The sequence below is a fragment of the Pteropus medius genome, unplaced genomic scaffold (assembly GCF_902729225.1).
Source record: "Pteropus medius unplaced genomic scaffold, Ma_sr-lr_union100, whole genome shotgun sequence".
Classification (NCBI taxonomy): Eukaryota; Metazoa; Chordata; class Mammalia; order Chiroptera; family Pteropodidae; genus Pteropus; species Pteropus medius.
Window position 1 is genome coordinate 1,986,419 of NW_024346062.1, and position 16,771 is coordinate 2,003,189.

Below are 16,771 nucleotides of genomic sequence, written 5' to 3' on the forward strand. Positions count from 1 at the left end.
TTTTGTTGTTGTTTTTAAGGAAAAAAATGTTTATTACTACTGTTCTTTATTTTTGGTAGCTTGTCTAGAGCCGTGTCATTACAGCAGTTGACGTATGGAAATGTCAGTCCAATACAGACCTCAACTTCCCCATTATTTCGAGGAAGGAAGTAAGTATTTAATTATTTAAACAAAAATTTTGCATGTCTTAGAACTCTATAACAACGTATCTTGTATTAAAATAGTATGGACACTGTTCCTTAAATTTTGTTTTTTGGGGGGGACCTGTGTGATTAATTCTGTTACAGAAATTTATTCTGTCTGTCTGTCTGTATCTATCTATCTATTTTTGTTACAGAATTTTAAAACTGCTATGTAGTATTTAAAAAATTTTAGGGATACTTTGTTGATTTATTCTTGCCATTACAAGTTTTAGAGGTAACGAAGTTATATTTCTTCAGAAAGCTACTTTTACTTGAGATTTTTAACCAAATCAGATAGCTTCCTGTGTTTGCTACGGCTTCCATAAAAAAGTACCATAGACTGGGTGGCTTAAACCATAAAAATGTATTTTCTCGCAATTCTGGAGGCTAAAAGTGCAAGATCAAGATGTTGTCAGTTTTGGTTTATTCTGAGGCTTCTCTCCTTAGCTTGTAGATGGCCACCTTCCTTGACTGTTTTCTGTGTTCTAATTTCTTCTTTTAAGGACACTAATCATATAGGATTAGGGCCCACCCTAATTACCTCCTTTTAACTTCTTTAAAGTCCCTATGTCCAAATTCAGTCACATTTTGAGATCCTGGGGTTTAGGGGACACAATTCAGCCCATAACACCTTTCTAGGAAAGTTTACTACTATTTGGTTTATCTAAATCTCAAACAGGTGAAGTTTCATGATAAATATTATTACAATGAAAATTCCTATATGACATAAAGCTTTCTGTAGAGGAGTCAGGAGCCAATTAATTTTAACCAATTTGATTAAAAGAAATTGATGTATCACAAAGTAATTATAATAGAACTTTAGAGGTGATTATTAAAATAAGATTTGGCAGGATTTGAAAGATATTGTTATTTAAAGCCTATGTGAACATTTTATAGCTTTTATGTTCAATTAAAAATAATATTAGCTAAGAATTATTGGTCCCTCACTACATAGTAGGCATTATTCTAAGAACATTACAAATAATGATTTGATTAAGTTTTACTATACTTCATGAGATATAGGTACTGTTATCCCTCTTCGGTTGAAGAGAAAGCTGAAGCACACAGAGGGTAAGCAATTAATTATTCAGGTAGAAGTTGCATAGCTGGGATATAAACTCAGGCAGTTAGGCTCTAGATTCCATGCTTAGAAACACTGTCAGTTGCTCATCAAAGTTGTCATTGTTTATATAATGATGCTAAAAATACTGATTTTATTTCGATTTTTATTTTTTTGGAAATTGCCTTGATAGCCAATTTGTGAATCAGGAATGAAAATATATTCCATTAAGTTTGTAGTTATACATATTTTAAAAACTAAAATTGGTGTTCTCAGTAGAAGATATACAGCATATAACGCTCTAAATTACTTTTGTGTTTAAAAAATATTAAATACACTCTTAATGATTTTAACACTATTCACTTTTATCTGTGAGTGAGAGTTCCAGTTATTCATGGGTCTGTCAAGGAGAGAGAAGTTGGCATAACCCCAAAGGAATATTATAATAAAAACCTTCAGGTTTCTATGACCAGTAGAATTTTAGAGCTTAAAAGGAATCGGACCATTTTCTATGGCATGAAGTATTACCTACATGAACAACTTAATATTTCAATGAAGTAAATTTTTTTTCTAATAAATAATTACTTTTTAATTATTTTCCCCTTCCCTTTTTATTTTGAAAATTTTTAAGCCTCTAGAGAAATTTAAATAGTACACCTGTTCACTATTAAGTGAACACCTATATTCCATTTGCTTAGATTCCTCAATTAAAGTTTGCTACATTGATTTTTTTTCCTGTCTCTTTCTCTCCCAACCCTACATTTTTTTCTGAACCATATGAAAATAGTTGACATCATTTCCCTTCACCGCAAAGTACATAAGTGCATACCTCTTAAGCACAAGGATATTGTCCTATATAACCAAAATATATTGATCATGTCCAGGAAATTTAACAGTAATACAATACTGTTACATGGAATATGGTTCATTTTCAAATTTCTTTACTCGTTCAATATCTTTATAGCTTTTTAGAAAAGTAACTATCTCTTAATTTGGTCTTTCCTATTAATGAGCCAGATCATAGGTGGACTCAAAGAGCCTTTTAAAAAAATATATATAGCACTCAGTTCGTTTAATTTTATTCTCCTTACGTTGGAGTTTGGATCTTATATTGTTAGTGGTTTTATGAATAGAAATTTTCCTACAAAGTTTTCACTCCTGAGATGATATATTAGGGTAGTTCAAATGCTGGAGACTAACCCTAATGTGTATATATATATATAGGTTTTTTTAATAGTCATTATTACTACTCATTTTTCTTAAAATGTTTTTCTAAGACATCTTTTGTGCTGAAAATAAATATTTTAAGATTCACATAGAGCTAATAATGTGGCTTTACTGAGTCAGTATTGTCATCTGTTATTTACATATTTTTAATTATTTTCTGTTTGTTACCAGAAAATTATGTGTCTTTAATCACTAAGGTATATTGCTTGTTTTCAGGAGATTAAGCGATGAAAAAAACCTTCCTCTTGATGGAAAACGGCAGCGCTTCCATTCACCCCACCAAGAACCAACTATAGTTAACCACATAGTGCCTTTATCAGGTGAAAGAAGATACTCAATGCCGCCATTGTTTCATACACACTATGTACCAGATATAGTCAGATGTGTTCCACCTTTTCGTGAACTACCAATTTTAGAACCTAGAGAGATCACACTGCCTGAGGCCAAAGATAAGGTAATAATAATGTAGATTTTAGTTTATGTATTGTAAGTATCAAAAAAAAAATATCTAATGCCTTGAATTGAGTAGAACATGCCTTTTTTTGCATTGTTTAAAGTACTGTTCAACACAGTTTTCTAAATTTGTGTTCTTGATTTTTGTTAGCTGTTCTTTTGTGGAAGTGTAACTTTCATATCAGGAAATCAGATATTCTCTGATTCATAAAAATCTGGGATTAGAGCCCAAAACATTTGATTTCTTAGAGAACTATCTTGTTACTTATTTTTATTACAGAAAAACAAGTTTTCATATGGATATTGTGAGAAAGTGTTAAAAAGCATTTTCTTTTGGGATATTTGTGTTTGTCATGAGGTTTTTGAATGTCAAAAATAGAGAATCCAGGAATCACTGGGAAAGTAACGTTCACAGTGATACGATCAAGAAAGACTTTTCAAAAACATTGTCTGTAAAAAATATTTCAAGTAAATGAAGTGAAGAAATTTAAATAATAGTTTTTTAAAAGTGACATAGCAGCATCGGGGAACAATGAGTTATTTAACAACAGTATTAGAAGCATATCTCTTTCCCCTTCCCCATATTTAGTGAAACCAAAAAAAATCTAAGGTAATTTAGAAGAGTTTATAATATAAATATCTGGATTGTCTATGGCTTATATTTGCTGTTTTTGCATTTTCAAAGCTGTTTCACTCTTGAGAAATATGGTTTATAGGCTAAGGTGAATGAGCCTAAAGAGAGTGTAATTAATGGCTTTGTTTTACTCATCTTGGATTCCTAGCAACCAGCATAGATCTAGAACATAATAAGTTTACAGAAAATGTTGAGTGAAAAAAAGAACAGTTGCTACTTTCCTTAGTTATGCTGCTGGTTATGCTTCCTTTTTGTCTTTAATTGAGATAAAATCGTATCATAAAATTCACTCTTTTAAAGTGTATGATTCATTGGTTTTTAGTATATTCACAAAGTTGTGAAACCATCACCACTATCTAATTCCAGTACATTTTCATTACCTCGAAAAGAAACCTTATACCCAATAGTGGCCCCTTCCCCATTCCTCCACCTCTCCCTTATCCACTGTCAACCACTAATCGATTTTTCATCTCTGTGGATTTGCCTGTTCTGGACATTTCATGTAAATGGAACCATATAATATGTCATCTTGCTTCTTTCACTGGGCATGTTTTTAAGGTTCATCCATGTTGTAGCATGTATCAGTTTCTTATTCTTTTTTATAGCTGAATAATATTCCATTGTATAGTTAGGCCATATTTTGTTTATGCATTTCTCAGTCGATGGACTTTGGGTCTGTTTCCACATTTTAGCTATTCTGAATAATGTTGCTATGAAAAAACTGTGTACTGGTTTTTGTATGGACATGTTTTGATTTCTCTTAGGGGTATACCTAGGAGTGAAATTGCTGGGTTATGTTATAACTTCTTGAGGAATTGCTGAAGTGTTTTCTAAAGTGGCTGTACCATTTTACATTCCCACGAGCAATGTACGCATGTTCTAGTTTTTCCACTTGTGTCTTTTTTTTTTTTTTTTGATTATAGCCATCCTAGTGGGTATGGAATGGTATCTCATTGGGATTTTTGATTTGCATTTTCCTAATGACTAATGATACTGGTCATCTTTTCATTTGCTTATTGGCCATTTGTATATTTTCTTTGGAAAACTGCCTATTCAGAGCCTCTGCCCATTTTTTAATGGGGTAGTTATTTTTATTGTCGAGTTGTAAGAGTTCTTTATATGTTCTGAATACTAGACCCTTATCAGATACATGATTTGCATATATATTCTTCCATTCTGTCATTTGTCTTTTTACTTTCTTAATGGTGTCTTTTGAAGCACAAAAGCTTTTCATTTTGATGGAGGTCAATTTATCTGTTTTTCTTTGGTTGCTTGAGCTTTTGGGGTTCACAGCTAAGAAACCATTGCCTAATCCAAGGTCACAAAGATTAATGCATATGTGTTATTCTGAGAGTTTTATAGTTGTAGCTTTTAGATTTAAGTCTTTGATCTGTTTTGAGTTAATTTTTATATGTGGTGTGAAATAGAGGTCCAACTTCATTCTTTTGCTGTTTGTTTAGTTGTCCTATCTCTATTTATTAAAAAGACTCATTCTTTTCTTAATATGAGATAGGAAAAGCAATTAGGCAAAAACCAGTGGGAGGAAGTTCTCAGGGGTCTCATCTTGTGCAGCGGCCATCCTGAGGGTTTTTTCCTTCTCTCATGAAGGTTATAATTTCACAATTTCAGTTCCACAAATTGATATCCTCCTATTTACCAATTGTCAATAAGCTAATTGGTATTGCAGAAAAATGTGTTGTAGCTGAACTGGCAATATGTATTTCAGAAGCAAGGCTGAGGTCAGAGAGATGAATCCTGAAGTCATCTGTAGTAAAAGCGGCAATTGAAAATCCTAGAGTAGATTAGATTCTGTATTTATTTAGTATTCAACAAATATTTCGGACTGCTAACTATTTGCTAAATACACGTATTTTTTACCACGTATATACAGTAGAGTGAGGGGAGCCATTAAAAATAATCAAAGTTGCAGGTTTTAAAAAATATATGTATAAGTGCTCTGAAGGAAAATTACAAAGTACCGAGAGAATATATTTGAGGGACGGTCTAGAGGAGGTAGTGTTTGAGCTGAGATCTGAAGAATAGTAGGAGTTAACTAGTGAAAGTGGTGGGGATGGAGAGAATGCTTTAGAGAGAAGGAACAACATGTTTGAAGGTCCTTAATGAAGAAAGGAACATGGAATATGTGAAGAATTGGAAGGAGTACAAGATGATTACAGTTTGGTTGATTAGGAGGAAAATGGTTGAGATGTGATAGAAGTAGGGAGAGGTACAGATCATGCAGAGATGTGTATGTCAGTTTGGTCTTCAGTCTAAGAACAGTGGTAAGCTATTCAGGGTTTTTTGTTTTGTAAACAAGAAAGAAATGAATTAAAGTTATTCTGAGTTCATTGTATGAAATTGAACAAGTATGGATGTAGGAAAATTATTGTATTATAGGTGAAAGGTAATGGTGCCTTGAATTATGAAGTGCTGGTAGTTAAGATGAAGAGAAATTGGTGGATTTAAGCTGTATGTGGGAGGTGGAATCCTATGTGATAGGATTCGATGCTGAATTAGATTAGGTCTTCTAAATCTCTGAACTGCTGACATTTTGAACCAACTTCCTTTGGTGTGGAGGGATTGTCCTGCACATCCTAGGATGTATAGCTGCATTCCTGGCTTCAGCCTGCTAGAGGCAACAAATCCCCACTTATGACAACCAAAAATGTCTACCAGTATTGCCAAATGTTACCCAGGGGACAGAATTGCCCCAGGTTAAGAACCATTGGGTTAAATGGAGAAGGAGACATTGAGGATTATGCCTAAGTTTCTAGCTTCTGCAATTGGATGCATGGTGTTACCATTCACTGAGACATAATGAAATGAAAGAGGAGGAAGATTTGTGTGTGTGTGTGTTTATGTGTTTAATAGGAATTAGAGGATGAGCAGGGGTCTCATGAGTCTGTGGATATGTTACTTTTAATGTGCATTTGAAACATCAAATTAGATATTTAGAGATGATAGTTTAATATATATAGACCTGGAATTCAGGGGCCAGGTATTGATGAGGAATGTATATTTTGGTAATCATTGGTGTATAGATGGTAATTGAAGGCAAGAGTATAGAAATGATTGTCCTGGGAGAGAAGAGAGCTTGGATCTAAGACTGTTATACGCTGAGGAAAGAATGAGAAAACAAATGGAAATTAAGAGTATATACAGCTGTTTGGGGGAAGTTTGGTTATGAAGGGGAGGAGCTAAAGGTGGGACATTGGAACAAAGGTTTTATTTTGTTTTGTTTTTTTAAGGTGGAGTAAACTTTAGCCACATGTTCACGGTAAAGATTCAGTAGAGAGATTGATTACACTGGACAGAAAATAGTCATGAATGAGATTCCTTAGAAGATGGAAAGGGCATGTGTCCTGCCTATAGCAGTGACTGGCTTTAGGTAAGAGAAAAGCTTTTTGGAACTGGAAGATAGGAGAGAATAGATATAGATATGCGGAAGTTCGTAGACAATGGTATGGAGAAGTTAATGGAGTTTCCATAGTTGAGTGGATTCTTCCTGTCTTCTCTCTGAATTACTATGCAAGGTCATATGTTGAGAGTGGAGAGGATGAAGTGGGATATCTGAGGTTGGAGAATAGTGGAGAACGTTTGAAATAGCATTTACTGGGTATAGGAAATCAGGGTAAGCAGAAAAACAGTGGAAAAAGTTTGTAGCAGTATTCACTAGTGCAGAGAGCTCACTCAAGATTGATAATAATGAATTTACTATTATTAATAAATCAGTTAGCTGATTCAGTCAACTCCAGGGAAAGATTTTATTAGAAATTTTAATTATTTGAAAATTCATATTCTGTTTTGAAACCTAAAAAATTAAATTTTCAAAAATGAGTACCCTCTGAGTTTAAATTGTTTCCTCCCTTTTAAAATCGTTTGTCTGTTTTTCAAGTTGCTACATTAACAAACAGAATTGTTTAAGTGAAAATCTTAGTTTTATTTCACTCTAGCTTTTAGGTGAATATATAGTTCTGGGCATCCTGGTTTATTTGGAGATATTAAGTGAATCAAAGTAATTGATTTTGAATTTTGAGTTGAGATGAAGTTAGGCTGAGGATTTCTTGGTACTTGTGAAATGAAAAGATGATTGTGAATGAATTATTTAAGATTTCTAGTGTAATATTTAATTTTGGAAAGGAACACATTTTTGGAGCCTTTTGGCACCCTTAGAGGAATAGTTTCGGGACAGTTATCTTATAGATCTCTTGGAGGTTCTATCTTAAAATTTTATTTTTTTAATTTCAGTATTTCACTTTATTTGAAAACAAAGAACAAATTGAAAAAAGGGATAAAATATTTACAAAGCATTAGCTCACTGAATTTCAAATACTTAAAAAATATATATACCCACATCGCCTACCAGTCTTATTTTTAAGGTTTGAGAGATGAGTAACAAAAATAATTATATATATTTAATTGTACAATGTGATATTTTGATATAGATATATACATTGTGTGATTACCATAATCAAGCTAATTAATATATTCATCACTTCACAGTTACCATATTTTTTTGTGGAGAGAACACTTGAAATCTTTCTCAACAAATTTTAAGTATTTAACATTATTATTAACTGTAGTCACTGTACTGAGTATTACATTTCCAGAACTTACTCCCTATTTTCCCCTCCCCCCAGCCACTGATAACCACCACCATTCTGCTCTATGCTACTATAAATTTGACTTTTTTAGATTGTACATATCAGTGAGATTATGCTGATTTGTCTTTCTGTGATTAGCTTATTTCATTTAGCATAACGTCTTCCTGGTTCATCCATGCTGCAAATGGCAGAATTTTCTTCTTTTTTAAGGCCAAATAATATTTTATTATTTATGTTTACACACCACATTTTCTTTATCTTTTCATCTATTGATGGACATTTAGGTTATTTCTATATCTTGGTTACTGTGAATAATGCAGGGAGTGCAGTATCTCCTTGAGATCACTTTTATTTCTTTTTCTATACAGGGCTAAATAGTAAATATTTTAGGTATGTGGGGCTGCATGGGGCCTCTGTTACATATCCTTTTTTCTTTTCTTTAAACATTGCTAAAATGTAAAATTCGTTTTAGCTTGCCAACCCTACAAAATCCCTCAGAAGCAGTATTTGGCCTCCAGGCCATAGTTTGCCAACCTGACTGAGTGAATAAAACTTAATCATTCAATTGTCATTTAAAATTTTATATTAACCACTTTTATTGGTAACCTTTTTCAAATTGTTTATAAATGTGGGAACTTTTTTTTAAAGCTTTTTATTGAAAATATCATATGTCTAAAAATATAGTATAAATCCTCATTTCACTAAGCTTTAACAATTACCAATATACAGCAATCTTATTTCATCTATATTTTCCTCATGAGTTTGAAGCCAATTCCAGGTGTCATATCATTTCATTCATAACTTTCAGTATTCTGTACTGTTATCTTTATCTCCTTTTGCTAATGCCATGCCATCTTGATTACTGTAGCTGTAAATGCTCCAACTTTTTTCTTTTTCTTGACTATTCTTGGTCTTTGGCCTTTCCAAGTAAAATTTTAAATTATTCTCAATTTCTAGAAACAAGACTGCTGGGCTTTTGATTGGGAAAGAAAAATAATTTTGATGGGTGTTAAGATGTCAACTCTCTTGAAATTGATCTACAGAATCAATTGAGTTGACATATTAACAGTTTTCTGATCCAGAAACATGGTATATCTCTCCATTTATTTAGGTATTTAATTTCTCTCAGTATTTAGTAATTTTCAGTATATAGGTCCTGCATATCTTTTGTTAAATATATATATGTATTTTGTGTTTTTTGCTGTTACTGGTAATTTTTAAAATATAAATTTCCATTTTTTTGCTAGTACTAGTATATATGCTTTGTAGTTAATTATCTTTTTGGAAAACCAGAACATAAGAGAAAAAACCTTGGTTTGATATATTATGTTAAACTTTTCACTAGATTTGTGGACATATCTTTCTGGTGTGCTTTTATTATCTATAGGAATGTTACTCTATTAGTTTTCTTCTAAAAACTTTGTGTAGGGATGGCTAGAATCCCTTTTAGGTATTATTCTTTCAAATAATTTATGTTCTTCTATTCTCACCTCTCTTTATGAGATTCTAATTCTTTTCTGTTATTTGTGTTTAACCGAGATGACTTTTTCCATACTACTTTTGGATGAGGAAGGTTGGGCAGGCTAGCTTGTATAGCATGTGGCTCTAGGAATCTTCCGTTATTATGCAGTGTTCAGAAATACAGTTTCTCAGACCTTGTCTCTTCTACTTCCCTTTTATCTAGACCAGGGTTTTTCACCTTCTGCAATGTTGGCTTTTTGGGTCAGATAATCTTTGCTGTGGGCAATTGTCCTGGGCATTGTAGGATGTTTAGTGGTATCTTGGCTTCTACCTACTAGATGGCAGTGACCACTCTGTGGTACCCCCCACTTCCCCAATTATGATAACCAAAAAAGTTTCCAGACATTTTCATATGCTCCCTGGAAGTCTGAATCTTTCTTGTTCTAGACCTGTTTCCTTTGCTTCTAATGGCTCTGTACTGCTTAGTGTTGAGTTCTCTTGGCAGTTTCTGCTTAGTGTATTGCTTTGACTTAGAAGAAAGCTTTAACTAGTTTTGAGAGTTCTAATTTTTCTGTGTTCCTCTTGGATTTACCGTTGGGTAGTAGTCTGTGAACTCCCAGTTTTAGTTGGTGTTCCACACCAAATTGGACCCTTCAGTTTGAGAAAGGGGGTGGTACCTATAGGCAATTTGATTTTTGATGTTTTCCCTTTAGGGGTGTCCAAAGTCCTTTTACTTTTCTTCCTCTTAATGTTTCTGGTACCATGTGAGTGTTGCTGCTATTGTGTTTGGTTCCAACTGCTCATATTTTGGGGTTCATGAGTGATACGTAGTTAATTTGTTGGCCATGTTTTATTTTGTTTTGGTTTGATCTGTTTGTTTTATTTTCCTAGTTGCTTTGTCTTTTGTGGGGGAGTGTTATTCAGAGATATTTGAAAATTATGTTTCTTTTAAAAGAATTGCCATGTTTCCCAGGCTGCCTTAATATTCTTAAACTGAGTATTCTAAGTATGGTAAAAGAAAATGTTTGACTTGTGCCTTGAAATAGACTCCAGGGAAAGCCTAGAAAGGGAGAGTTTTAAAATGCAAAAGAGAGACCCCAAAACTGGTACGGGTATTTGTGTCCTGGAGATGATCAGAAGGCTTGGATACAAAAGTATTGGTAGTGGGATTAGCTTTGAACGGGGGAAAAGGACAGTTTGTCTGACAGGAGAGGTAAAGAGATGAGATTTCATTCAGATGCATTACTTTACAAGTTTTTGGGTAGGAAGCCGAGGAATGTCACATTTGGTATCCTCAATTTTCTTAGTAAACTTTAGTATGAAGTTATCTGCTAAAGAAAGTGAGGTAAGTATAGGAGGCTTGAGGAAAGTAGTAAAGATTTTGGAATGGTGATGGTGAAAAATAAGAGCAATATTTAACCCAGAGACATGAAAGTAATTACTGAGTGACACTACGGGCCAACCTTAGGCTAGTCCTTAAACTATAATTTGGAAAGGCACCAATTTTGTGATTCTTAATTTTTTTTTCAGTTTCACATCTTAGCAACTCAGATGTAAGAGCAGAGAAGGTGGTTGTATTGATCTAAGATTAGGATTTTGCAGGACCGGTGTTAGAGCATGACAAGAGGATAATGTTATTAAGATATGATAAAAGAGAGTGGCTCAGAGGTTGTGTTGTGGGATATAGATTGGTTAGGGAAGGAAATCATGCTATTAAGATGCTGGTGGGTTGGGAGAAAAGAGAGGATTCAAGGGATCCAGGTCTGTGTGGTTCTAGAGCAGGTATGAGGGGAGTAAGAAAAAATTAGACAAGAGATCAAAGCCAAGATAGTATATTAGAATTTAAAATTTCAGAGCCATAGAGTTCTCGTTTACTTCAAAGACCACATGTGGCTATGGGAGTGTAACACTGATGAAATATATTGGAGTAAAAGAAGTTCAGAAATCATGGGAGTAAATTGTGATATGTAGCTCATTATGGATAAGAAAATCACCTATGGTGATGGCAAGAGTTGGGTTGGAGGGGAAAGTGTGAACCAGTTAGGTAAGATAAACAGGGAAGAAGTGTCATATCATTTCATTCATAACTTTCAGTATTTTGTACTGTAGAGCTCAAGGTGATATTGGAAGAATGAGGAAGAGGGTGGTTTACATGAGCATGGATGATGAGAGATTTTTCTTGTAAAGTCTGTTATATTTGGTATGAATACCAGGGATTGGGCAAACTTCTTCTTTAAAGGGACAGATAGTAAATATTTTAGACTTTGACACTTTTATATGGTTTCTGTCACATATATTTGTTTGTTTTATAACACTTTAAAAATATAAAACCATTTTTAGCTTATGTACCATCCAAAAACAGGCAGCAACTGAATGTTGCAGTTTGTTGACCCATGGATTATACTCATTATGAATTATCTGTGACTAAACTTTTCTATGACCTGTCAGTGATACTCTACTTTGTAAAAGTAACTTTTTGACTTAACTGAGTACCTATTGTTACTTGAGTGAGTACTTTTGGTTAGAAAGCATTAAGGAGATAATAAGTATTTTTTAAATACTGCTAGTAGTATTATTATACACTTCTCACTTTGTTACTTTTACATTTCTGAACAAAATTTTTACTTTCTTTTGTGGTGAATTCAAGTTAAGTCAGCAGGTACTGGAGTTATTTGAAGCATGTCAACAGCAAGTAAGCGATTTAAAGAAGAAAGAACTCTGTCGAACACAACTGCAGAGAGAAATTCAGCTGTTATTTCCACGTATGTTTTTCTGTTTTTCATGCTAATTATGTATGTGAATTCCTGTTTTAAATTTTAAATAATACCTTATAATTCTCTCCTGTTTTTCTAGAAAGCAGACTTTTCTTGGTTGGGTCCTCTTTAAATGGATTTGGTACCCGGAGCAGTGATGGTGACTTATGCCTCGTTGTTAAAGAGGAACCAGTAAGTAATGAAACATTTATTCCAAGTGTATTTCTTGTGTTAAGGTATTTAAGAAATGTCATATAAAAGTCTTTGAGGAAAAGAACTTGTTCCGTTGTAATTACTTCTTTGGATTCTTTGCTTATTAGTTATTAAAGGAAAGCCAGGAAATACTTATTTTTCTTTTAAGGCGTGTGCATTAAGCATAACAGTAATTTTAGCTTAATTTATTTCTAAGTTGTTAAAGTGAGATGGCTTCACTGTGTTTTTAAAGAGCTCTGCCTCTATTTTGCACAGTCATTGGGTTAATATGTTACCAGGGGGCAGCAAAGAAAAAGAGCATGTGTCAGTGTTATTTTCTTGGTATATTTCCTTTCCATTTGAATTTTCAGTGATTCTATTTTTAATCTTTTTTTTTTCCCCTTCGAAATGCTATGGCGTTTGGAGTTCTTATTTTAGAATACAAAAAGAGAGACCACTGAAATTTAAAATAAGACTACTGTGATATATTTCTTCTGATATTTTGGCTTTGTTTTTTCTTTTTTTTTTTTTAGCAACCAAATTTTATTATTGAGTATTATGTTTATTTGAATTTCCTGTTAGCTGATACTCTTGTATATTTTTAATATCACAGTAATTAGTATTCATTAAGCTGACCTGAAACAGCCTCTTTAATATGCTGAGGTCTCTTCTGAATTACCAAAGAATAAATTAATTTCAGTATAATTTTAATATGCCTTATTGTCCAAATCTTTAAAAATATAAATAAAATTTATTGAATGGTAATATATATTTTTACTATTCCAATTATTCCACTAACAAAATTGGCTTCTATTTACTGCAAATCAGAAAGGGATTTATTCCAGGAAACTTGTTATTTTTCTAGGCTTTGAAATCATAAAAAGGAAAAGCGAAAACACCCAACAACAAAAAAACCTCAGTAATAATAAACATAGTGGAGAATACTAGAGTTTTAATTAAAACTTTCTCTCATGCAATTAGACCATACTCAGGCACCTCCTGCTAATCTTTCAGTTTTGTTCACAAATCTAAATCATGTTGTCAGAATTTATACTCATACCGAGACACCATAGATTTGAACCTTATCCTTAAGAAGCTCACATTCTAGATGGGGAAATAAAAAATGTTACAGAAAGTAAAAATTCTTTTTATTTTTCTTGGAGAACATTGCTTTTTGTACGTTTATACTGAAGGAAAAAAATAACATGGCTGTTTCAATATTTCTTTTAAAATTGTGCTTTAAGTTTAAAATCAGAAATTGATTTAGAAATGTTGATGTGAAAGATGGCATAAAGTTTGACTTTTTCTATGATGTAATTTAGTATATATTGAAAAATAACTCCAAAGAAAAGTATACTTTGTATGTTTTCTCTTTGAGATACATAAGAAAATAAAACACTTAAGTTTAGAAAGATAATGAAAAAACACTTTATTTTTAACTTTTCAGTGTTTTTTTCAGGTAAATCAGAAGACTGAAGCACGGCATATACTCACCTTAGTCCATAAACACTTCTGTACTAGACTTTGTAAGTCTGATATGCCTCAAGTTCATATGTCATCTGACATAACTATTTATTTAAAATGTCTCTCTCACTTTATTTCTGGTAAGAATTGTTTATTTTTTGGTCAGGATAGTTATAATGTGGATCCTTTTTTCCAAATGAATTTAAGTTTTGATTAAGAAGAGTAACCATATCTTCAACAATTCTTTATTGAGTTTACGTGCAAGATATCACACGGAACGCAGTAGAAAATTCAAAGATACATAAGCTTCAGTTCTTTTTCTCAAAAGATTGTAGACAGTTAGGGAAGCAAAGGCATGAATATAAATAGCAGTAATGCAAAGTATCTGAAAAGCCAAAGGGGAATAGAGTTAAAGCCTTATTCAGGTGAGGAAGAAACAATTTCATCTGTTTTGCAATGACATGCAATTTATGACATCAAATTTTAAAAATACGATCACTGAACATAAAGCCCAAATGAATTACTCCACCAGAAAGCAAAATTGTTGACAGGAAATTTTATTGTAAAATTTTATTCTTTGAATAAGCTAACTAAGCAGATTTTAATCCACATGTTAAGCCATCTCAATTAATTTATTTTAAACTTCCACAGAACATTGTGGAAAGTTGAAGTCACACTAACTGTGTGATGTTGGAAAGACATTTACGCATTTGTTTAACAGATACTCCTTATGTGTCAGACTTTGAGCTGGAAAATACAAAGTGAAATTATAAGTTTCCCTTGAACAACTTATATCTATTGTAGGAGAGAAATAAATGATTTGTTTCAGTGGACTTAGGTTTTCATATCTACAAAATAAAGGAGTAATTCATACCTTAAGTGGATTTTTAATAGCTATTATTAGATTTATAAACTATTAAAAATAGAAGAGACATTAGAAGTCATCTAATTCAAATGAAATGGGGTTTTTTTTGTTTGTTTGTTTGGTTTTGGTTTTTGGGTTTTTACTAGCTGAGACTGGTGATCCATGGGTTCAGTAACTTCCTGGAGTATAGTTTCTCTGCTGGTGTCTGAACTTGTACTTGGAACTTGAAACTTTCAGCTCCTAATCTTATTTTTCACTAACCCTCATTGAATTCTTGTACATAAATTCCATTTGAAGCTTGATTTATTTTACGATTTTGGTGGTAAAGCAGTAATACTGAAAATTTTTGGTCTTTAAATCTGGTATTACGTTTTTCTTTAGTTAAAACATTAGGAAATTGCTTCCTTAAGAAGTTTCCAGAGTTTTTTAAATACATTTCTGTATTTTCCTAATTTTCTACAATGAACAGGTATTACTTTCAACTCAGAAAAAATTTTCTTAAAGTTGGTGGAATAAAAAATATGTATTTTTTATTCTTCTTAGAGATCATTCTTATTTGAATGTATCACTGTCTCATGTTGTAAGCATTTTCACAGTTAAGACTCTTTAAAAATATGATTTCTGTAGCTGCCATAATACCCTGAAATGTGCTATACCAGAATTTAGCTATCCCCTTGCTGCTAGCCTAGATATTTTTTTTGTGTTTATAATGCTCTGATGAACTTCTTTAAAAATGTTATTAGATATAAAGCCCTCTAAATGTGTTGGAAGTTCCAGTGTTAAAAGAATTCGATAATGTCCTTTCTTTACTTTCTTTCTCAAAGACAGTGTTTTCTTAAATGATTTTAGCTTTGTAAAACACTGTTTTTTAAAAAATATGCATTGGTACACTATGAATTTGAGAAACATCATAGATATTCACAGTATCTTTTATTCTTCAGCTGGCTACATTGAGAGACCTCAGCTGATTCGAGCAAAAGTGCCAATTGTGAAGTTCAGGGATAAAGTCAGGTAAAAAATTATTGAATTCTTTTTTTTTCAGTTGATTTAGATCATTTTTAGATATTTTTTTGAGGTAGATAATTAAGAAATGTGTGCTATAATAGTTTATTTTCATCAGTTTTTAGAAATCACTTGAATTGGTCTTTGAAATAATTTTTAAAAATTGAGCAGTTCTTCAGTTAAACATGCTTAACTGTACTTTGTTATTCTGCCTGACATTTTGAATATTTGAGACTATCCAATTTAAAGAATATATATTTATATTTCAGATTTTTAAATGATCTCTTGCCTTTTGGAAATGTAATGAATAAATTCTTAATATATCATAATTGATGAAATGTCATGTATCAGAGAGTTTTTGTATATCTATTCTACTAGCTTGTGTTCTGAATTTCTTAGATATTTGAATTAGAATCTTTTATATACTATTTGAATATAAAATGTAAATATTTAGGTCTTGAGTGTTTCCTTGGTTAAAAAAAAAAAGATTTGTTGTTTTCTAAAAAAATACAGTTGTGATAAATCAGGTTTTACTAGCCCAGTTTTATAAAAATGATACTGAAATATGTATAAATATATACACAGCTGATCCTCATTATTCATGGATTTGGTAATTTTGAATTTGCTTATTTGGTGAATTTACGTTGTAATACCTCCCCAGTCCCCTTCCCCCCACAAATTAATACTTGAAACACTTCTGTGGTCATTTTTAGACATGTGCAGAGTAGGGAAAATTTTGAGTCACCCAAGGTGAATGTTCCCAGCTGAGGTTAAACAATGTGACAGTCTGCCTTCTGTTTCAGCTTTTACACTGTAACTAGTCGTCCTTTTTAGTCTAGTTAGTACCATGGTTTTTTACATTTTTGTGCTTTTT

At 32.4% G+C, this 16,771-nt stretch overlaps 1 protein-coding gene across 9 annotated transcripts in view; it reads left to right on the top strand.

Moving 5' to 3' along the window:
* TENT2 (terminal nucleotidyltransferase 2) overlaps positions 1 to 16,771 on the top strand; it is a 48,276-nt gene that overhangs the window by 6,608 nt on the left and 24,897 nt on the right. For 7 of the 9 annotated variants that reach the window (XM_039874905.1, XM_039874906.1, XM_039874903.1 and 4 more), the window contains 6 exons: positions 60 to 149; positions 2,686 to 2,923; positions 12,269 to 12,383; positions 12,475 to 12,566; positions 14,014 to 14,092; positions 15,837 to 15,906. In XM_039874905.1, coding sequence (XP_039730839.1) covers positions 60 to 149; positions 2,686 to 2,923; positions 12,269 to 12,383; positions 12,475 to 12,566; positions 14,014 to 14,092; positions 15,837 to 15,906 — 684 coding nt within the window. The remainder of the gene's footprint in view (positions 1 to 59; positions 150 to 2,685; positions 2,924 to 12,268; positions 12,384 to 12,474; positions 12,567 to 14,013; positions 14,093 to 15,836; positions 15,907 to 16,771) is intronic. The other 2 variants (XM_039874907.1, XM_039874912.1) reach the window with 1 other exon arrangement.